The 24,165-nt window shown below is 42.0% G+C and overlaps 1 protein-coding gene across 4 annotated transcripts in view; it reads right to left on the minus strand.

Annotated features, from left to right (window-relative positions):
- cux1b (cut-like homeobox 1b) overlaps positions 1-23,837 on the minus strand; it is a 96,775-nt gene extending 72,938 nt beyond the window's left edge. For 3 of the 4 annotated variants that reach the window (XM_019887636.1, XM_019887635.1, XM_019887634.1), the window contains exon 1: positions 23,743-23,837. In XM_019887636.1, coding sequence (XP_019743195.1) covers positions 23,743-23,805 — 63 coding nt within the window. In that variant the 5' untranslated portion in view covers positions 23,806-23,837. The remainder of the gene's footprint in view (positions 1-23,742) is intronic. The other variant, XM_019887637.1, reaches the window with a different exon arrangement.
- Positions 23,838-24,165: the final 328 nt, after the last annotated feature.

Below are 24,165 nucleotides of genomic sequence, written 5' to 3' on the forward strand. Positions count from 1 at the left end.
GGATCAAGAGAGAGAACACCAGCCTTCGGATCTCATTCTCTGAAGAGTAATTGGGATTTTAACCGCTAGAAATACTTTGTTTACACCATTTGGCCAGCGAGACATGCCAAGCAGTCTGCCATGCCAGCTCAAGTCCAAACACAATGTAGGTGCAGCTCCACATTCACTGCACACTTCACGCATTCATCTAATAAAGTACCGCCTTTGAATTGAAGCCAGCTATAAAAAAATAAAAATAAAAAAAAAGACAGACAATATATTCAGTACTTCTCGGAAACACAAACAACATATTCGTCACACTACAAAGGCGATTCATATTTTAAAATAAAACATTTGTGAATGTGTTGCAACGTGGGAAGCCTTTTAGAGGCTTGTGACAGATGTTGAAGAGATGAAGTTCTCGGCGCTGCCTGCGCACTCGCTAATCTGTCTTTTTTATCGCTGCCAAGTCTGAGGCGGTTATGTGGTTATGATAGTAAACAGAAAAGGCATCTGTAAAGATTCCTTATCTGGAATCTGGAAGGCCTACGTCTCAAACCCACCTACCCACCCCCCCAAACCCCCATCCACCATCTGACAATATTGCGGCTGACTGTTCTCTATGCCGTACTTACTGTGCGGGGGTGGAGTCGCGGGGTTGGTGGCTCAGTCAGGAGCGTCAGCCACGCTCGCTTCAGCGACACGCTACACGAGAACAGATCACAGGTGACGCCCCCTCAAAACACAGCACAACAGCGGTGCAGATAAGAGGCCGCCATCCTTCCTGCACGTCTGCCTGCGTGCCTATTTTCCGCACGGTAGGGCTTTAAATGCAACAGCGCTTCGCCAACCGCACGGTGCTTTTTGCGAGTTACATCCTCAAATTTTGGAAGCACGTCCATAGAGTTTTCTTCACTTCCGGTTCGCAAATGTTTTGCCAAGGTGTCAACGCTTTTCTGCAAGTGCGTTTGTGTGTGTTTAACGTGGTAGTGGGCAACAAACAGTTTGTGGGTCACACATGGATTCCTTGGTTTACAAGGAGTTCCGACAAAATCCAAATTTGAACGTAAAGCTTATCGGTAAACTAAAACGAACCTATCCATAATTACACTCAACGTTGGTATGAAAAACAATTGCGCAAACTACTTCATTGGACGCATGCCACAAATGCTATCGTCAACCATTAACTTAATTCATAAATACCAAAAAATAAGTTTAGAAAAACACTTCCAATAGCAACATGACAAGTGGGCGCCATCTTCATGGAATTTTCTGACGTGAACACTTTGCCAGCCTCTAAAGTCCTTGAGAACAAATACATTTAGCAAAAAGTAACTGATTACTTAAGTACTTGTCCTATTCTACTGCTTTTCTCATGAATAATGTTCCATTTGTGCTATTTAAGTTGAGGTTTTGAAACATGCTAATTTTGAGAAATTGACAAAAAAATGATCAGAATTTTGTCCCTTACGAACTTATTGGTGGACATTTTTTACTGAAATATTCTCAGGCAGTCAGAAAATGATTCCCCGAGTCGCAGATCAAAGGAGAAGACTGAGGCAATTTAGTGAAAAAGAAAAGTTATATTTTACTCGAATTTGAAAGCATTTTGGACCAAATTTTCAATAGACACCATCGCACAAAACGTTCCCCCAAAAGGCCATTTTTCTCCAAAACGCATCGTCTAACTTTCTTAATTCTTGGTGCATTGTACTCAGGTTGAAGTGGCTATTCAAAAGCAAACTTCAAATTTTGACATACTGTCATTTTCGGAAAGTCTTGTCAAGTTTCTACTTAACCCAACTTAACCCAAATGAAAAACAGCAATTACGGTGGTACCCGAGCGCCCCTTCTTCTGCCTCATGATGACAAATTCTTGCGCCTCACACGTTCTGTACCTCAAAATGTCATATAGCAGGACAGCCATATCCCAAGAACCTCCTGTGTACAGCCCAGGAGATAATTTGATTGATTGTCAAACCTTATCCTATATTCATTTTTTTTCCCTTCATCAATGCAATAAGACTTCATAACATGAAACAACCGTGGGCCCACGCCTGAAGTCAACAATGGTTGGATTCTAACAAGAATCTTGTAGTCTCTTGAGTGTTTTGCTTTTCTTTTTTTTTTTTCTTAACACAGATCCATATCTAGCAGCAGCGCGAGAGCTGTCAAGACTAACCTCGCTGACGCTGATGGAGGCCTGGATCAAAAGCAGCCTTTTTACACGGCAGCCTCGTTTATATTGATCCATGTTTTTTTCTGCTGAGAGACTGCTTGTTGTTTTATCTCCCCCAGTATCCCAGCCTTAACTCTGCTCAAACTCGCTGAGCGCGAGTCATTATTTTGCCTGACCTATTGCCTTGACAAGGGGGGGAGAGAAGGTTGTGCCTAAATACAAATATAATGAGACTAAGATGCTTTGTGGCATGGAGGAAGTGCAGTTCACTTGGTCTCATTTTCAGCTGGAATTCAGCCGGAGGGCCGCGTCACAAAGGGTGAGTGGTGTGGGGTGTGCGATGGGAGGAGAAGGGGGTACGGTGATATGCTGGGGTGTAAAAGGGCAAGATTTTTCATCCTTGCGTTTACAGGGTGGAACGGCTAGGATATTGAGATCCGAGATAGGATCAGAGGGTAGTGAGCTGTTTCAGCCATGATAAAGGCCACGCATTACAAACAGAGCACAGATACAGGGAGGGAGAAAGGGAGAGCGAGTATATCACACCTCTCATCCCTGAATTAATGCCTCCATCCTACCAGGAAGCCATTCCGTGCCACGGAGAGGAGATTGGGGCGAGGATGAGTTCACAGATACGGACACCCCCCCCCCAAAATAAAAAAATGGAAACGGTGATCGTGAAGAGGGGTGATAGGGATTAATCAAGTCGGGCCAAACAGTGGTGGTGCTCTGCGGGCCGCCTAGCTCAATGGAGACGCCAGGGTCCCAAGGACTGGACACACATTTGATACGGCCACTATCCATTACATGACATCAGATGCACATACAAGCAATCGCTAGCGGATAATGATGGGGTCGGGGGGGTGCAGGATGGCCACAAAAAATAATTTGCCTCCTGCGGTGGGCAATAGAGTCAACGAGGAAATAAAAATCAATCAAAGTCTGGATGCTGGATATCCACTCATGTTGGTCTTTTAAAGTCTACCAGCCTGGAAAATGGAGTAGTTGTCAAAGGCGCGCAAACTTGTTCAAGATTAGATCTGTTCTCGGTTCGTTAAACAATATGATTTGTTGTGATTCACTAGGAACTTCCATTTAAGGAGGCTTTGCAACTTTATGATATTTGTTCAGTTGCAGGACCACTCAAATCCAAAACACTCACTCTTTTACGCCCTGGGAACATTCAATCCTGGCTCTGCACACCTGATAAAAAAATACCTTTGTTGAGGGTACATTGTGAAGCTTTTATTAACACGATTACATCTGCTTGCAAGTGCAGATTTTAGGCATTGAACGGTTACTGGTTGCAAAGTATACCACAGTTTTAAAATGTCACAGTTTAAAAACGGCTTAAAATTTCCATCAGCGGTACGAGTTGGGTTTTCTGAGTCGTCAATGCAGGCAAAGTGACTCAACCACTGACCCTTGACATGATTTGTGCAAGCAGTCAGCGAGCCCTGAAACGTTGCCGAGTACCGCAACTTGGTAGCAGAGGGATTTGCAAAACATGCTTATGAAGAACATTTTTATTTAATTCAGAAAAACGGAATAGTTCGCTTTCAATTCACATTCATTCATGTACCTGTGAAATGTGTTCAATGGAAAAAAAACTATGATACCATGATACCACAATATTTTTGCTCAAGGTCATCGTCACAGGGCTCTACACTAGCTCTTTGTATTTGCTACAAAGGTGCGCCCAACTTTTTATTTTATTTTTAATTTTTTTTTTTTTTGCACCAAAGCTAAAGTTAGTTGCACCAAAATTTTGGACCGCATCACATTCGCAAAGCAGCCAACCCATAGAAATTCCCTTCCTGAACAATTTATCTTAATTTTCCTATTTTTAAAATTCTGGCAGGAACATTAGAGCGGGACTGCATGTGGGAGTGTTTTTACACTATTGATTTACTATTGATGCTTTAAACAATAAATTACTCGCAAAATTATTTCTTTAGCAGTGACATTTCAACAATGCACACTGCACACACATACACGGCAGCACGCATTTTCAAATAAAGGCATGACCGCAAGCATTTTAATGCGCTTGGCCATTTTCATGTGAAGACATTTTCAAGGGGAAAAAAAAAACCCAACAAATGATTGAAAATATCACTCAATATAGCTACACTTCAACAAGCCGTGCCGGCATTATCCTTTATGTTCCAACGAGTATTAATTACCATTTTGACAGTGGGAAACAATGGAGCGTCATACCGTTTGCTATCCGTCGCCCTATTTTCAGAACTACTTATCCTCACTGGGGTCACGAGCATGCAATAAAGTTGTCCTTAGTTGGTGTCTGTGCATTATTCGACATCATAATCTGGCAATGAATTTTCACTTTGTGCCGCTGTCTTTGTTTCTCGTTGGACTGAACCGTGGGGAATCTGAGCCCGTAGCCAAGTTTCCATGATCAATAAAATGCAACAGTCCTGAACATCGCGATTTCCCGCTAGTTGTAATGCCAAATCATCCATTTTGTGTGGTATGGATCTGGTGTGGGAGGTAAAGAGGCTTGGCTGGGGATTTTGAGTGGTTAGCATTTAACTTACCCTAGCCATAGCGTGTCTGAGCTGCTCCGCTTTTGTTTACATTTCCTCCGCTAGCCCCTGATAGACCTGACAACAAACCATCGTGATCCTCATGGTCACGCTATCTCATCCGGCAGGCTCCGAGTGCGGTGAAAAGTTGCAAGAATAAGTCAACTTGTACTGTAATCCAATGTCGATTAAATCCACATGATTGTAGTATCTAGCAGTAAAGGCAAAAGTACCGTGAAAAGGGAAAAGTCTGGCGTCTATGGGGGTGGTGTTATTTAATTCTTATTTTCCCCAAAATTTTGATATATTTTTCTCAGTTTTTCACCAAGAGTCCAGTTCACAATTTAGCCCATGAATGCTTTAGAAATATAGATAGCAACCTGACCCAGTCTCAGGCAAAAAGGCCAGTGCTGAATTTCAGTCCCAGTTGTCACTGTTTACTAACACAGACCATACTGTACAAGTATGTGCGCCCAAAAAAAACATAAAATAAAAAGTGTCCATGTCGCAACATGTCAGATCAACAACAAAAACTCACCACTGGGTTTTTTTAATCCCCAATGCCAATTCAGGCAAGACAACACATCTAACCAGCTCTTCAAGATGACGGTGCACCCTGTTGGTATGGTGAACCCAGCTAACTGACAATGGTTGCCGGTGAACAGAAGGGTGAGTGTTTCTATCAATGCTTGTGCCAAAGGCTGTGCAGTCAAAACCAAGTCAAATGGCACCCAATAGTGTCTCATTTAATTGACCAGGGTTGGGCTTTTAACAACATTTCCTTGACTGTCTATGGGGACATTTAACAATCACTTGAATGTTTTGTTTGTTTGCAAGTGTGGACTTGCGGCTTAATCGCCTTTAGTCAGGGGTCGACAGAGCGAGGTACTGTTGAATAATTGTTGTTGATTCAACATTATTTTTAACGTGTGAGAATCTCTCTCTGAATGTTCTGAACTCCTGATACAAGGTTGGTCTTGTATTGAGCAGAATAATGTGGTCCGATGTTTTGTGAGAATGTAGTGGCCTGTCTGCAGATACTCATTGTATTTTCCATACTTGATGTCATGTCGTTCTTTATTGAATTAGGCTATGTTTGTACTGTAGGTGAGTTCCGACTGTTTTGTCCAATGTGACGTGGATATACAATAAACAATCCAGCCTTATATTCCCATTGATGACCCATTATCGAGTCAGCATGAATTAAAAAGAGCACGGTCCAAACCTTCATCAAGAATATATTTACACTGAGGCATCCAGCTCATGCTGTCACTGTTTTCTACCATGGCCTGGACCTCTGACTAAGTTTGACATCCGTGGTCTATAAGATCAGCATCAACAGAGCGTGTCTGCAGGCTAACTCTTACACAGCCTTGGTGTGTTTTCTGCTCCACTCGCGTGACTTTGGGGTGGGGGAGAAAAAGGCAAAGAAACAGTGAGAGAGCAAGACAACAAGCATGGCTTATCCTCACGGCAATGACAGTATAGTTAGCTTAGTAATAGGTTGTAATTGTAGGCACCTATGTTGAGGGAATGTTGATATTGAAGCAGGAAGGATAAAGGAAGAGGAATGGAGCTCACTAGGAAGTCTGTAAGAGCTTCCAGCTTTCTATTGATTGATCCAAACATCAAACAAACCACGAAAGTGATGGTGAGGCAACGGGGGCCATGAAGGACAGCTAAAAGCTATTTGGAGCCCTGACTGCATAAAAGACCTGACCTGTTCAACACAGCCTACAGATCAAAACCATCAAATGGCAATCAATAGAGCAAAGCGGTCAACTCAACAAACCATCACCAGACTAAAACATGAAACCCAGGGCCCAAGCGTCAGATGATAGGCTACACTCAGCTTATCCATTACCATCAGATAAAGAGGAGATAAAACACAGAGCCTAATCCTTTCATGTGTCGTGACAGCCACAGCACCCTCCAAGGCATTCCTTCAGTCTGGCTCTCAAATAGTTTTACGGCGGAAGGCAGCCATTCAGTCAGCCAGTCAGCCAGCCAGCCAGTCAGGCCTGTTCTGGTCTGTTTGTCTTATTTCACCATTTACACGCTGTTTTATAGGCAGTTATAACGGTCGCCATGGTGATGCCATACGTTTTTATGGTCTTTGGGTCTCAGGGCAGAGAGTGTAATAAGTAAAGCGCGCACACAAAAAGCCTCAGAAAACACACTCCTGCTGTGGAAAGGTCTCCTGTCCCTCCCTTTCCTCCCCGGCTCGCTCTTTATCAGTCTCGACAAAATGCCGATCTGCCTGCTCTGCGCTCCATGTGAAACACGGATCGGCTGACTTGGACTTGTTCTCTTGCACATCTGGACTTGATCAGAAGGGCCTCCTGGAAGCTGAGGCCTCTGGGCCTATTAATAACCATACTGCTGAACTCGGGGGTCAGACGGCAGTCAGCGGATGAGCCTGTGTCTACTAAGCACACAGCCCCCCCCCTCCCCCTCTTTCTTCCACTTTTATTTTGAGAAACAAGGCCTCAGAGCCTGACTGTTCAACCACAGCCAAACCAGATTAAACAAGTTTAGACTTACCAAGGTCTTGGAAAACACGGAACTATACAAATCCCGTTCATGCTGAGTGTTAAGGATTGTTTGACCCTTCACTCATTAACACCTCAAGATCAAGTTATAATAGAGACAACCAAGAATTTACTGTTGGGATTTTTCTAGATCTAAAAAAAGCTTTTGATACTATCGATCATAGTATATTATTAAATAAATTAAAGAGATATGGCATCAGAGGTGTACCATATAACAGATATACAGTTCAACAAAAAAAAAAAATCTAATCAACTGAAGATCACTCGTGGAGTTCCTCAGGGGTCTGTGCTTGGTCCAAAACTATTCATTTTATACAGGTATATAAATGATATCTGCAGTGTCTCAAAACAATTTAAATGTGTCCTATTTGCTAATGATCCAAATTTCTACTGCTCTGGAGAAAATCTGAAACAGCTCCTGATAACTGTGGAAAATGAATTAAACAAATTTAAAAATTTACGACGGGAATAAATTGTCACTTAACTTGAAAAAAATTCAAGTTAATTGTTTTTGGCACGAGACCAATCAAAAACCAAATTAAAATTATGGTAAACTCAATTGAAATAGAAATAGTGTATTAAAATACGTTTCTTGGATTGGTAATAGATGCAAAACTTGTTGGAAGCCACACAAAAACATCCAAAACCAAGGATGTGCTGAATATGAGATCTTTGTACACATGATACTCTTCATTATTACTACCATATATGACCTACTGTGTGGAAATATGGAGAAACGCCTGTAAAACTAACACACTCCCTATTTTAAAACTGCACAAAAAAAAAGCAATCAGAATTATTACTAGATCAAAATATACGGAACCCACTATTTACCAAATTAAACACTATGAAATTTTATGACCTGGTTGACTTCAAAATAGCCCAATTAATTTACAAAGCACACAATAACCTGCTCTGCCAAAACATCCAGAAGCTTTTCAAAATTCGAGAACGTTGCTATGATTTCAGGGGTCCCAACCTCGACAAAAAATCCAAAATCAAGCAAGCAACGGACTGTATCTGTAATAGGTGTTAATCTGTGGAATAATTTTGAAACTGACTTGAAAATGAGTAAATCGCTTGCTGAGTTCAAAAACAAATTCAAGAGAATAGTACAAAAAAACCTACATAAATCAGAATTAAGTTGATAAATTTGATACATTAAATATAATAATAAATCAGAATTAAGTTGATAAACGTATTAAATGTAGTAATGTAATGCAACATCCATTCTGAATACAAGAGAAAATCGACATAAAAATGTGCTAGTGTGTATATATAGTCCCTATACAACCCAAAAGTTGTAAAAATAGAGGGTAAAAGCATTTGTTTATATGCAGACTTTTTCCTTTTCTTTTCTGATTGATATAAAAAAATCTATTTATATCTTAATACATACATAACAAGGGGTCGGACTAGATAAGTTTTTTTTTTTTTTTAACTTCTTCCTACACCTTTGAACATATACTGTAATTGTGCTGTATGATGACTGTTTTCTTTTCCTTTTTTTTTTTTTTTTTTACAATTTTACTTATCTTTACTTTCTGTCACTTTATTACTGTTTATGTTTATATGTTCAATAAACAATAAACAAATAAGTTCAAGGAGGTTTGAGGTAATAAAGGGGAAAGCCAGATGGCAAAGTGGTCGTCTCTTTGCTCTGACTGTTGGCCCAGTCAGACCGTCTGGGTCACGGGGAGGCCGGCAGGGTCAGCCCACCTCTGAACTCTGACTTCAGTCTGACAGCTGCTCGGGTCAAAGATTCAGCAGGGGCCAAGGTACCGCCTGAGGATGATTCTAGCAGACGTTAGCACATTGCGACAAAATTTTACACCATGGACTGCAGAACGGGCTCGTCACAATTTTTTTAATTTTCCAACAAGATTTTTGATTGAGTCAATTTTATCAATACTCAAACTCTACTTGGAATCATAATTATAATAATGATAATTGATTAATTGATTTAATGGATGATGTATGTGCAAGTGATGCTTATCATTTTAGATGTAATACAGGAAAAATTGGATACCCTACTATCCCTGATTGAGCCAACTAGCTTGTAGCTATGGGTTCTATTCTGATCATGACACAACTGGCTTTAAAACAGGAGTTCAGAACACAGCGAATGATATTTAAAAGATTTGTCAAATGCCTCTGTTAAGTTCAAGTTCAAGTCAACTTTATTGTCAAATGTGCTCGATGTGCAACATACAGCACAGATGAAATTTCTTTCCTCTCAACCGCAGGAGAGAGAGGAGCCGCTGCGGGTGCCCGCGCCGCCATCAACAGAATAGTTAACATAAAATGACAAAATAATACAACACAACACATAAGACACAGTAAAATTAACAATAATATCTATTCCTCTAGTTTCATTAAAATAAAAAAAAAAAACAACAACAAATGACAAAATTGAAGATTAAGGAAATCTGAAAGCTTTCCTAAAAATTCATGCCGTGTAATCACGCAAACTAGCCAACCAGCCATTGAGAGGCGATCAAAACAATCGCATTGCTTCAGCAAAGGTCAACCACTTTTTCCCCAACCTCAAATGATTCTCCAACAATAAATTCCAAAATCAAAAACACATTTTACAGCAAGGGCCTCTGCAAGCTTCACATCAAATCAATCAGGCAAACACTATGTGAAACAGAAATTATGCCCTGCCCGACACACACACACACACACACACACACACACACACACACACACACACACACACACACACACACCTGCGAATACAGTGTAGTTGAATAATCATAATCGGCAGTAGTTTTGTGCTGAGCCCAGCCAGCAGTCTGTGTTATTTTTAGAGGGCTGACACAGAAGCAGGCCGTCCATTTACTCTGCAAGCTGGCGGGGGGATCATTAGCACTCTGGGTTCTTTTAAACTGACCAAAATGGGCATGAGCTCAACATAAACCCTGAGAAGGTGTGGACACTTGCAGAGTTGAATCAACTCAGATTCGGAGCTGTAACCGTTCCATTATTTTAGCATTAGGCACCGTAACAACTGTGCGCACAAATGCTTCAGCAGTATCAACCAGCTCCACAATACAGTCAGCTCATCAGACTAATTCCTAGCAGTGTGAGTTTCGATTCATTTAATCAGTATGATATGGAGTGTTTATCCCAAATCACTAAAGGAGATTTGCACGTCTGTTCACGTTAATCTGCTTTGTTTCTGCATTATTTAAAAAAAACGTGTATATAACATTTAGCGAATCCTGCCTGGGTGAAGTGACATCAAGGCAAAAAAAAAAAAAAAAAAAATCACCCCAAAAAATACCAGAAAAGTAGAGAGAGGCACAGATCGGACGGCAAAGGAGGGGCTAAAGGTTGAAGGCTGCTCATATTTGATGTGAATGATGGCTTGAGCCTGAAGGCCGGCGATGGATCTCGCCATCGAGGCCGTGATTGACATTGAAAACTACACTGAGCGAGCTTTTAGCAGATAGCACGCCATATCATAATTCAATCCGTGTACCATCAAAGTGCCCCAATATCATAATTCAATACTGAGAAGCATTAGACGGCTAGCCACCAAAGTCATCATTCAATCCCGAGGCCATCAGCCTTTGCCAATATCATAACTCAATATGAGGGCCATTAGGACACACCAATAGGCCTATTAGAATTCAATACCGGCTTGTCAATGATCTATCCGCACAGTGATACGGAGGCCAAGGACTGATATGGGATCACAACTGCATATAGGGAAACTCCTGCCATATATAGCCCAGACAGCATGATAACAATGTGATAAACAGCGCTAAAATAAGGAAGGGCACGGAGTTCAATCATTGCAGGCCACGGAGGATTTTGTCGCAGAAACACGTCACGGCTAGGTTTATGCAGGAGGACACACGACCGTGCAGCCTTTTACATCTAAACGCAGCCAAGCGCTCAGGAAAACTTGGGCACTGGCCCCTCAAGTGTGACTGCTCGCAGTTGGTCTAAATGATCACAATGTGGTACTTTGTGGAAATGGGACTCCATTTCGTTTTCTGGTCCATTGCTTCTGTTTATATTTCCAGGTTAAGGTCTTTTTTTTTTAACTTCAAAAAGGTCACACAGGCTCGCAGAAATCTGCAACTTCACAACCAATCAAACGGACTAAAGCTTGAAATTTCCACTGTTCCTTTCACACAACTCAGCAAAGCTGACATTTCTTTGAGGTTATTTTCAACTTATATTCCTTAACATACTGAGACACTGCACACGGAGAGCGAATGGAAAACAATGGAGCATTGTTATGTCATGTTTCCTTTAAAAAAAAAAAAAATGCAGCTTTTATGACAGGGTTACTTGACGATTACTTTGCCACTTATCACTTTGAGCCTTTTCCCCCCAAATAAAGAACATTACACAGTTGGTCTTTGTTTTACTGGGCTTTCCTGTCATCGAAACTAGTGTTTTTCCAAACACCTCGATATTGTCAGGCGTGCCGTGCGAAATGATCCAATTTGGATGCCTGTGCGGTCTGTCGCCTGGCAGAGTAATCATGTAGGATTCTTCCATACCGGTAGGTAGCAGCAGCAGCTAGCTAATTGCCTTGCGCTTCGAGACAAGAGAAGTTTTTGGCGTTCAGCAATACAACGAAAGGTATCATTCATTTGGATTTACTTTTACCGGAGATGCAACGGCACCCCGATTTCGTTGTGCTTGGTATGTGGTGAAACGCTCTCCAACAGCGCTATGATCCCAAGTAAGCTTAAACTCCCATCTCCAAACAAAACACCCTTCACTCCGAAACAAAAATGTAGAGTATTTTGTTCGCCTGCGTGAACACACGGAGACACAACCAACGTTCATGAGACCTGCAAGCAAGTTACCATGTCGCTGAATTTGTGGCTCAATAAAGAAATTAATAAATAAAAAATAAAAAGTCCCAGTGGCAATATAAATGAGATGTTCGGACCCGAAGCGGCTAAAGAAATAGCCTGACTGCTGTAAAAACTAAAAACAGAGAGAGACAGAGCTGTGGAGGAAGAGCATTGTGTGTCTTTCATCGATTGCTGCCAGGATATCAGATATGTGTTCATCCAAACCATTTATCACAGAGTGAGAATAATATGAATGATTATAAAATATTTGATTGATGTTTATTTGATTCCTATTCAATGTGTTGGAACGTTATTTTTCAATGTTAAAAAGAAAAAAACGCTTTTAATGACAACACTTTGATTGTTAAAATAAGATCCCCCCCCCCCCCATTTTCAGCCAGTGGTGTACCACGGGATTTTTTTTCAATGAAAGTAATGTGCCTCGGCTCGAAAAAGACTGCTCTAAACAATGAGAAAGGTAAGCTTTCAAAGGAGGAATGGCTGAAAAAAAAAATCCATTCATCAAGATGACTTCTAATTTCGCTCATGAAAAGTCAATTGGTCTAATGTCAAATTTTTTTATGATCCTATCACACAGTTCTACAAATTTCAAAAGCGGTCATCTATACTAAATACTTCAGCCCGCGCGTGGATGTGGACTTGTAAATTAAGAGCTGACATTTGAATTAGATGGCACAGACGAAGGTTAGGCAGCACCGACATGGCGGTTAAAATGGGACAGAAAGACTGTTCTGGAACGTCACTGCCGCTCTATTTTTTACCGTATTCATTTTGATACTCTGCCTGTTCTGTGAAATGATCTTAACAAGGTTAGCGGTGACATAAATAGGGGAACTCCACACCCACGACTTAGAAGTCTTTTGGATTGAAGGTGGAACATTTTCAACAACCAAGCAGAGTTCCATTGCCTTGATCCAACTTGTACGGCGAACCTCATTTTTAAATACGAAGGGCGAATGTCAAGTGCCTTTTATCGTGAACCTGCCAAATAGTGCCTGATCAGTAAATGCGATGACGTCTCAATTGAAAGAGCAGCAGAGTAATGGCCGATTCTGTCACAAGAGCTGGTGAAACTCAATGATGTTGTAGGTGAGCGACTCCGAGAGGGCCTGTAAATGATGCCTGGTGCTTGAAAGGGAATCTCTTGTTGCTATTTGCAGGGTGCGTGTCTGGCTTATAGCTTTCTAAATGAGACGCAACGCAAACATGTGAATAGTGAGTGGCAAGTGGAAAAAAAAACACCTCGAACATAAAAACAAAAGTTCCAAACCATGGCTGCGGCCATCGAAAATTTTTTAAAAAAAGCAGCAGTTGAAAACGTCCACGTTAGTTGAAGCATTCTTATTTTGTTTCGACAACTTTTTATTATACTTAATTATGACATTAATTTAATCCTCGAATTGAAAAAAACGAATAGACCACCAATTTGAATCCAAATTAAATGTTATTCCATTTGGTAATTTGGCTTTGTTGTAATTGGAACACAATGCTCTATGTAAATGTGAGTATTGATTATGTTTGTGGTGAATCCATAGAGGAAATTTGCACACAGCTCTGCTTTTCTGACATGTTTACAGACCAACATCATCATGAAATCAGAATTTGTTGGTGCGTTTTCTGCTATTTCTATTTGAAGCCATGTGCTGTTTTGGAAAAATGAAGGGATAGAAATTTCACAAATGTTTTTCTATCACTGATTAATCAATCAATTGAAAAAAAAAATAAACAGTAACTCTAAATGTATTTATTTATTTTGTTATTAAATCAAATCCATGCGATCAGTATTGGTACCAGCAGCTTAAAACACTGATTGGAACATCCCTGCAAAAACCATGTCCGCACAAGTTCCGAGATTTCCACAAAAGTACTTTTTTTTTTTTTTAGTTTATTCCTCTGCAACTTTGGAATTCAGGTGTCGAGCACCTATTTGTACATATGCGATCCAAAAAAAGGAGAGCATACGCTGCAGGTGGGTTGATTGTCAGAGGAAAAGAGAAGCTAGAAAAAAAAAAAATCATACGTGTCCACCTTTTAATTTGGTAGGGATGCTACTGCATTAAGTGGCAACCTAAACAAAGGCGCTGTCCAATGGTGTCACTTCGAGTGAACTACACTAACCGCACAACTGTTACTCGAGTTAGTTACTAAATCAAATCCAAGCGATCAGTATTGGTACCGGCAGCTTATTGAAACATCCCTGCAAAAACCATGTCCGCACAAGTGCCAGGATTCCCACAAAAGTACTTTTTAGTTTATTCATCTGCAACTTTGGAATTCAGGTGTCAAGCACCTATTTGTTCATATGTGATCCAAAAAAAGGAGACCATATGCTATGAGTGGGTTGATTGTCAGAGGAAAAGAGGATCTTGGAAAAAAATAATAAATCATACGTGTCCACCTTTTAATTTGGTAGGGATGCTATTGCATTAAGTGGCAACCTAAACAAAGGCACTGTCCAATGTTGTCACTCCGAGTGAACTACACTAACCGCACAACTGTTACTCGATAACAATATTGATGGCATGTAACAGCGACTCGATGTCTGTGGGTTTTCTTTGGGTACTCCGGTCTCCACCCACATTCCAAAAACACGCACAGCAGGTTGATGGGATATTCTAAATTGTACCTGGCGTGTGATTGTGAGCACGAATGGTTGTTTTTGTGAAAAATATGCAACTGAAGTAGCACGGACAATCGGCATTTAAACCACTGTCCTGAAAAACATCCCAAGACTCGTTAGTTGCATTAAGTGGCAACCTAAACAAAGGCACTGTCCAATGTTGTCACTCCGAGTGAACTACACTAACCGCACAACTGTTACTCGATAACAATATTGATGGCATGTAACAACGACTCCATGTCTGTGGGTTTTCTTTGGGTGCTCCGGTCTCCACCCACATTCCAAAAACACGCACAGCAGGTTGATGGGATACTCTAAATTGTACTGAGTGTGTGATTGTGAGCACGAATGGTTGTTTTTGTGAAAAATATGCAACTGAAGTAGCACGGACAATCGGCATTTAAACCACTGTCCTGCAAAACATCCCAAGACTCGTTAGCTTATTGCACAAGACCTCACACCAAAAGATGAACTGATGTAAAATAAAAAGGGCATTTGGGAAAAATAAACCTCAACGGGCACAAAAGTAAAATACTTCAGACTTTTTACAATAACATTAAATAAAAGTCAAGTCAATCTGTTTCTACACTTCTGCTCCGAGCTGTTTTGATCTGAACTCAAAAGCGCTGGTCAAAATTTCCACAGTGTCGTGCAAAATGTGCTCGACGGGATTATTAGATTATGACTCAAGTTATTTTTGTTTGTTAAATTGGCTTAATCTGGGCGTAGCTGACACTCCCCTCTGAAGCAGGAGGGTGAAACAAGGGAGTGGGGAAAGGAAGAGTCCAAGGTGAGGACGACTTCCGTCGAGATACGAGAAGGAGTCTGGCGGTCTTCTCTTCCTCTTGGGGGTATTCAGTAAAAGCTCTCGGAGAGCGAGACCGAAGTCAAGCGAGTGGCAGACACCAAAGACCTGCCACGCACTCGCCCTACTCTCTGACTCATGCTTAGTCGTCAACACCCACCAAGCACACAGTGCAAGCTCAGTCCCGATGCCAGATTTTGTCACTGGGCAGAGGGCTGCTTGGCTACAGTAAAAGCATGACGTGATGCCCCCTCCAACCCCCACCCCCACCCCCAATCCTCGATGTTCCCCCAGCTTGTGCAGCAACAGTAGGGGTAAAAATATCCTGACCAGTGACTTCAGACAACCAGCTCGTAAATTAAGAGTAAAACTCCTGGAGACAACAGCAGCAGCAACGGCAGACCGGCCGCTGAGAGATTTAAACCACTCGGGTTGCCGAAGACCGCCGCACCGGGATCATCTGACCGAAGCCTTGACTAAATTTACCCGGCATAAACCGGAGGAAAATGATTGAACTACAGATCACTTTTCACCAAAGTTACGACAGAGCTGCCAACAAACAGAGAAAACAGACGAGAGCTGCAAGGCTGAACAATTGACTGTAAACCTTGAATCAAAACCACCAACTGCATAACTCTCGTTTTAACTTGGAGTGGGTATCCAGTGTCATTAAATTACCCGGACTGTCTGACGTCTGTTAACAAATTGCTGCTTTTCAAGGGAAGAGAAAAAAACCATCACTGAATTTTCTGAATAGGGCTGTAGCTATTGAATTTTTTTTTCAAATCAAGGGCTCAACCAATTACCGATTAATCAGACAAAAAAAAAGATTTTGCATGAGTAAACAAAATAATATACATTTGATGCTCAGGTATTATTTTTTTGCCCATTAGAGACTTGCATTTTTCATGTTTACTGTCGTACCTGTGACAATGAGTGTGTATGGCTGGGGATGGCCTGGTTAGTGACATGGCATTCGGCAGTTGAACTTGCAGGTGGCTGGCTGTTAACTGGCTAAAGCGGGGGTCGGCAACCCACGGCTCAAGAGCCGCATGCGGCTCTTTAGCACCGCCCTAGTGGCTCCCAGGAGCTTTTTCACAAATGTTTGAAAATGGAAAAAGATGGGGGAGGGAAATATATTTTTTGTTTTAATATGGTTTCTGGAAGAGGACAAACATGACACAAGCATTCTTAACGTTTTCCAATGCTGTGTCAAATAACATTTAAAATTCAACATTTCTGTCAACGAGGATTTGCGTCACAGCCTGCGTAAGTTACCGGTTTCTATTAGCAGGGCGGGATGTCAGTCAGGTGTTTCATGTACAATTTACTGAGGGTACTGGCAAAGATTGGGAATCTGGAAGGCAGAGAGAAAATTTTTAAACAGTACACGTGAGCTACGATAGTTAACACGTTGCAAAAGTGCGTCCGCTTCCTCGTTCATCTAAGCGGCCGTATTGGCTGTTGCTCATTATGGCTTGCATGTGTAAGTGCGTGCGTATGCGCGCGTGTGCGGTAACGGGTCGATCGCGGGAGGTTGGTTGACCAAAAAGTAAATCTTCGGTCAAAAAAGTTGGGGCACCCCTGCTCTCCACAAATGTTAATCATGGAGGCTCATTGTGTATTTTTAGCCAACGTAGTCATTTTGATAGTAGGCTAATATAGCTAATACAGACATATACACCATGCATTGCCTTCATTAAGATTAAGATATCCTTTATTTGTCCCACAATGGGGAAATTTACATATAAGGCGTATACAAGGCTTTTATTTTTTTTCCGGCTCCAGACATATTTGTTTTTTGGTCCAATATGGCTCTTTCAATATTTGGGGTTGCCTACCCCTGGGCTAAAGAGTTGAGTGAGACATGGCTCTCGGCGTCTCCCATATGAATATGCTGAATGAACTTCCCGGAGGAATTGTGCCATCGAACAAAGAAGTCTAAGTGGATGTAGCTCAACTTCTCAGAGCTAGCTTGCTGTGTCACCACCTTCAGGACAGACAGGAATAATCAATCGGTTCCACACAACTGAAAACATTCAATCAGTCGATTATCACGGCCACTCTTAAGTTTTCTACTGACAAGATAAATTGCAATGTTAACAGAAGTAGCTTCTTCTTTGACTCAAACTCAGCGAAACGATCAAGTGAATTTTCACTAATCTGGCGAATAAACAGATGCCTACGGAGGTAACAAATTTCCAAGTGGGGGAGGACAGATGAAGGCCATTAGGCCGAATAAATCACACAAGACTAAAGTTCTTTTCTCAATTTCCCAACGTTCCGCAGAAAAATCCCAAGCATACTGACATCTCATATCTTATTAGGGCTTGCCAATAATGAAGCACAATCTCCCATTGCTCCCAAGTAAAGACACAATGTTCCCAGCAAACTGCTTGACTGGGTCAAATGAAAATGAAGGAGGAGGGCAGAAAAAAAAAAAAAAAAAAAACAACACACAACAATTGGAGAGAAGACTGATGAGCTCCTCTAAAGAAACTCCGCTCAGTAATGGACGGACGGGGATTAGTCGATAAAAACCTCCTCCATCTGTAATTCACAGTCATCCTGCCGTCATCTCTGAATCACTGATCCATTTTGCAAGTGTGCAAGACCTTTGCTAAAAGCGTCACTGTTGCACCCATTTGTGTTTCAAGTGGTGGTAAGGGAGGGGGCAGAAAGGAAGGGGTAAAATATAACAAGGGGGGAAGGGGGGCCTGCACGCAGAGATGACAAGTTAACAGCTCGGGACACTCTTTCAAAGCACTCTCTGTCCTGTAACAACCAGCTAGCTGGTTCTTCATGCGGTGGGGAATGGGACACGCTGATCAAATAAGATTTTAATGAACATCAGCAGCTGGAGCCTGAGGAATAGACCGTGATGGCTTAAAGCGAATGACGTCTTGGTTGGTTTGGATTTTCATCATCACAAGAGAACAACACGCACCAAAATTGCGCGTCAAGACGAAACACGCCGCACTGAAGCGCGGGAGGAAGAAATGGGCCACAATTGTAATTAGAAAAATTCCGCAGCAGTCCAATAATTTTAACCTAATGTCACAAGAATTTCTGAAAAAAAAAATATTTGTCAGACAGCTGTAGCGTCACACAAAAACGACATTTCGATGAACCATGTCGATATTTTGTTTCAGTTGCTTTGAATGTCTCCGTCTGATTGAGGAAACGTGTCGATGTAAACAAGTCCTTCTAAAACTGCTTAGGTTGGTGTAGCAAAGTAAAAAAGACATATTAAAAAGCTCGAGATGCAGTGATGACTTACGAAAGGAGCAGAATTCATCGTTTAATGGCTGAATTCGCTTCCGGATTTTAACCTGAGTGTATCAATGAGACTCGGTTCAGTGAAACGAGACATTGGTTTGTCATCAGGCCCTGGCTGATGAAACCAAATATAATCATGATTTCCATCTTGGCTTCTGTCCATCTTTGAAACGTTCCCATCAAAGAAAAAAAACATGAATATGCAGAACGGTGCGGCGCGCTGACAGGTTCCCAACGTCATGAAAGTTCCCTGAAACGCTCCATGTTGTGTATGTGATTCCGCCGCCCCTGAGCATTATTCAAGCTGTTTCATGACACCCCTAGTTGGAGCGTACAGTAAAACGAAACACACAACAAAAACAATTACACACGTGTATTTAAATGCTGTAGCATCTCTTGTGGAACAACTGTTGGCAGCAAGCATTAAAACTGTTCTGTGTCTCGCGAACGTCTTTGCAACACTGAACAAACCCTGACCACAAAAAAACAAAACGAACATTGTCGATGTGCGCATACACTTGCAAACCTTGGCCGCTCAGTGAGATACGGGTTTTAACAACGAAAAGGCAAGAAGCTCGAATTTCACATATTTACAAGGTCATTTTGTACTTGACAAAAAGAAGAGAGTTTTCAAGAATAAAGCGTTCCACGTGCAGGGATGAACGGGCATAAGGCTATGACGACAGTTTTGAGTAGGTGAGTTTTTAGTTGGTGAATAAATACTTACTTTTGAAATCAATTAAAAATCATTTTCTTCGTCGTGATTTCAAGCTCAATCAAAAGAATGTACCGGTAGATGATTTTTTTTTCCCCCATAATCGCCCAGGCCCATCAGCATCTACTCAAAACCAAGGTTGTCCTCACTTAATTTATTATATCAAAGTAACGACGAGCGGCATGTCTTCATACAAAGTCCGCTTAAAGTGAATGTACGGGTCTTGGTCTCACTAAAAATGTGGTGTAATACAACCCGTTTTGGTTCGGCGCTAAACTGCACAATTTTAATTGTACATGGAGGAGAATCTCAATGTTCGAAAATGTCCAAATGCAGACAGACAAAGTTTTGTCTGAACAGCGATGATATACGCTGCATTCCGGAGAGCTGGGAAACAACCCGCTTGGAAGTTCAGAGGTTGGACCTCAAAGAGTTCCAGTTGAAAGTCGACAACAAATATGTGGTTGATCTCAATCAGCATGTCTTTCAGCGCGACATAACTGTGGATTATGTCGAAAACCACAAAATATGATGGAGACAAACTATGTCTGGTCCAACAAAATATTTCACAGAGAGACTACGCATGTTGAGTATGTGAAAACTGTTGCAAGTCGTAACTGGAATGACAATGGAGTCTCGAAGAATTCTAACTATGGCATTAGAAAAAGAGTACATTTGTGAAATCAGGATGCTAACCTATCACTAACCTATGCTGACATAAGTAATAAAATCATAATTATAGTGCAAAACACTTCTGGGCCAGAAATACAGGACAATCCCATGAAAAAAAACAATTAAAAATGGACCCCATTGTTGATCAAGGAAATGTAATCTGCTTGATCCCAAATATATCGCCAATATATCGTGTGCAAATGGTGCCATTTGTGGTTTATCGCTTGCCGGGAAGCACAGAAGTCGACTGGAAGGGATGCGACATCATTAAGATAAAGAAAGGAGGCAGAGAAGATCCCCAATTGAGACACATATACCTGTGAGTATGGCTTGATGCTATGTTTGTACATGTTGCTGCCCCCTCTGTATTCAAGTAGTCGTCGTTTCAAGGTTTCGAGTTACTGTAACATCCATGCAAATATCAGATGGCCGGTCTCTGGTGTTTTGCATAACGTGTGAGTATTAAAATATCGGACTTTCATTCGATAAATAAATAATATGGCTTGGTTGAATGTGTTGCTGTTTACATATACGTTGCTTAATTTGATTTAAAGTAAACTTCAACTGACAGTAAACTTTTTACATTAAACTTCAATTGGACAAAAAGGTTTTTTTTTCCTGTGCTCTCTATATCGTCGCTTTATACCTTCTGTCTCGTGTATCCACCCCCCGACTATGAACAGCTTTAAACTGCAGAAAGCATTTTAGTGCACCTCTGCGGGTGCGACCGTTGTCCTGTGACCTCAAAATTTTTCATCATGGAAAGTGATACTTTTTTTCACTAAAACTACCTTTTACTGTAAAAAACTATCATTATAAAAAGGTCCTCTGTATTCATCTTTGACAATTAATTCATTAATCATACATGAGCTTTCGGGCTTCATTTTCAATGTGTTTATTTCGGTGCTGCATTCGGTTACAGAAGAAGAAAGGTCAGATGTTTCAGAACCATAATTGACTTCAACTAACGGCATTATTCTGCTTGAAATCTACCTGTGGTGGTCAAAAGGAAAAATATAAATGATTTTGCATCCAAAACACCTTTTGGTGACAAGAAGTGGATGTGCTAAAGCAAGCTTATAATAATTTGCAGAACCTTTCTTACAAAGGATGTACTAAAGCAAGCTTATAATAATTTGCAGAACCTTTCTGTCCGAGATCTCATGGCAGCTATGACAAAGATTTGGTGGTTAAATTATTTAACCAACACCAATCACGAAATCAAGGTACGAGTCCAGCCCCGAAGCAGATGACAATATATATGACAACAATAACATTCTGGCACATCACTCAATAGCAACTGATGTGTCAACAAGGTAACGCCACATCCGTTCCAAACATGACAAAATTAAGCACAGGGATTCCCGGTGCGCTGTTTTGGCGGATACAAGACCAGACACGAAGATGGAAACACCAGATATTTATCCAACTTGACATTATTGCTCTATTTCGTCAATTACCCATCAATACAATCGAAATGGACCGCCGGAAAAACACGTTAACACAACTCCATCGTAAACTGAGGCCTCACTGTAGTTTATAGTTTTGGAGTCTGACATCACATATCTTCGTCACAGTGTAGTCAAGGCAAGTTGGGTTTGCTAGATAGATTTCGAGCAACATTCCTACAAATTTGTCCGAGTCATCGGTGGGAAATTCGCCCCCTCCTTTTGCATAATCCTCTACAACGTGCAGAAAAATTGATCCAAATGAGGACTTTCCTCCGGGAGCCTCTTGGTGTGAGTGAGAGTAAATAGGATGTCATCAATAATAGACAGTGAATGTTCTGAGGAGTCCCCCCCCCCCCACACACACACACACACACCAGCCCTGACTGATTTCTATCCCGCAGACAAGCCCGCCAAGCGCCAGCCTTTTTGCACACGCTCAGATTCACTGTCCTGACTAATCGCTTGTGATAGGGGCCTTTGCCATAATTACCCAGGGCCTTATCACAAACTTATGCGATGCATTTTTCATGTCCTGGCTGCTGGCGCTGCCTTCACTGTCCATTCTGGCAGTCCATCTACTAGGGGAGGGGAAAGGGAGGGGGGGCACGGGGGGGGAGAGACTGATCCCGCACAAATTCACACAGCAGTTCAAACAGGGAGAAATGGGTGAGAGCGGGGTGAAGGGCCAGTGAGGAGAAAGGGGAAGAAAAAAATAAAAATGGAGGAGGAGGGGAGGGTGGCAGTGAGAGATTGGATGGCGAACAGGAAGGGGGAGGGAGACAGATAGCGAGGCACATTTTTTTACATAATGCATGAACAAGGGGGCAGGGGTAGGATCAAATAAATAGGAGAAGTGGAGCCTTGATGATGTGGCATAAGTGCAACACAAAGGCCACCGGGAAGACTTATTCACTCTCCTTTTGTCTGAGTGCTCATCGTGACCCAGATGAAAGTTTTGATCCCATGCAAATTTGGGGAAACCGTGTTTTGCCCATATAACGCCATTTTCTGTTCATGACCCAGATGGGATTCTTCTAATAGTCATCAAGTGTTGAAGTCCAACTAGGGCACGTTCACGTTAAATGCCACAAGGAGGGGAACGAGGAGGGGGCACACACTCACAACAGTGCCATTGTCTTGGTGTCTTGTGATAGGTCAAACCGGCTCGCATGTACATGCAGGCCGCCGTTCACACGCATTCGCTGGGCCCAATTTACAGCCCGGGTTCCGCAGGCGCGCTCACGCACGCACGATTTCAGGAGTTCATCGTAGAGAGCAATAAATAAATAGACAAAAAAAGAAACGCAACAAGAGCAGGCTCCTCCGCGTGTATGGTGTAAAAAATCAAATTACATTGAACTACAGTATCACTATTTAAGTGTTGTTTAATTTTCACTCATCGAACAAGAGTGGGTTAAAAGTGGTTAAAAAAAACACGCACACATATACATTCACAGACAGCCGACCAAACTGCCACTTGGCGTCAAACTGCCTTCAAACCGCTAGCCGAAGAGCTCGCTAAAACGTCAAGTAAACTTGCTCATTTGCTTATAAATGCCACAAAAAGAGGAGAGTAGTTGTGTGTGGCGTCAAAGTCGGCTGTCCTCATAGCGCCACCGTCTAACCAGAGCCACTTGGTGTGTCCCCCCCTACCCCCCACCCCCCAGCTAAGGTAGCCAGCTCGCGGCTAAAACGTCGGGCTAACTACGGCTACTAAAAGTTGAACAACACGCGATAAAAAAGGTGGCCAAGGCGAAAAAGCTTTCCCGTAGTGGCCGACATCGTTCGTCGGCGGTGGCTCGGAGGGGTTATAGGGGGGGGCTTTGTTATTTCATCGCATCCCGGCGACGTCGCCCCCGCCGGTAGCCGGTCGCAGTGGTCCGATCGATGTGGAATTGAACAAAGAGGATCAATTTCTGATCAGCGAGAGGAGCCACTTTCATCAATGCGAGGGGGAGCTCTCCGGGCTCTGTTCCCCCTCCGTAAACCTGCGACCGAAGCGGCGGCGGAACAAAAACATACACTAAACCCAGCCGGGAGAGAAGTGCGAGCCACTCGCAGAACGGCAGCCGAGCGAATCAAAAGACAGCGTCCACTGACCTGTAGTTGTTGTAAGTCAAAGCGCTTCCAATATTGAAACATCGATCCTGCATTGGCCGCCATCTTGAGACATATTGAGACAGGAATGAGATGCTGATAGAGCGCGCGGGGGTTGGAGTTCAGTGGAGGGGAGCGGGCGCCGGCAAGACCTGGAGTGGATTTCCTCCTTGCCTTGCATGGAATTGGGGCTTCTTATGGAACGGAGTCACGCAGCGGGATTGTCGCTTTAATAACGCCATTATAATTGCTTAAATAGCATTTTATCAATACGCGAAATTAACAGGTAAATACTAAAGAGGCGTTATATTACCTCCTCTTTTTTACTGAATCAAATTAGCTTACACCATGGTCGTTATATTGTGTATACTGTATATTATTTATGATCAGAACGTTTAACTAAAAATAAAAAAAATGTCAATTTCT

Source organism: Hippocampus comes, unplaced genomic scaffold (assembly GCF_001891065.2).
Source record: "Hippocampus comes isolate QL1 unplaced genomic scaffold, H_comes_QL1_v1.1 scaffold6, whole genome shotgun sequence".
In the NCBI taxonomy this organism is placed as follows: domain Eukaryota; kingdom Metazoa; phylum Chordata; class Actinopteri; order Syngnathiformes; family Syngnathidae; genus Hippocampus; species Hippocampus comes.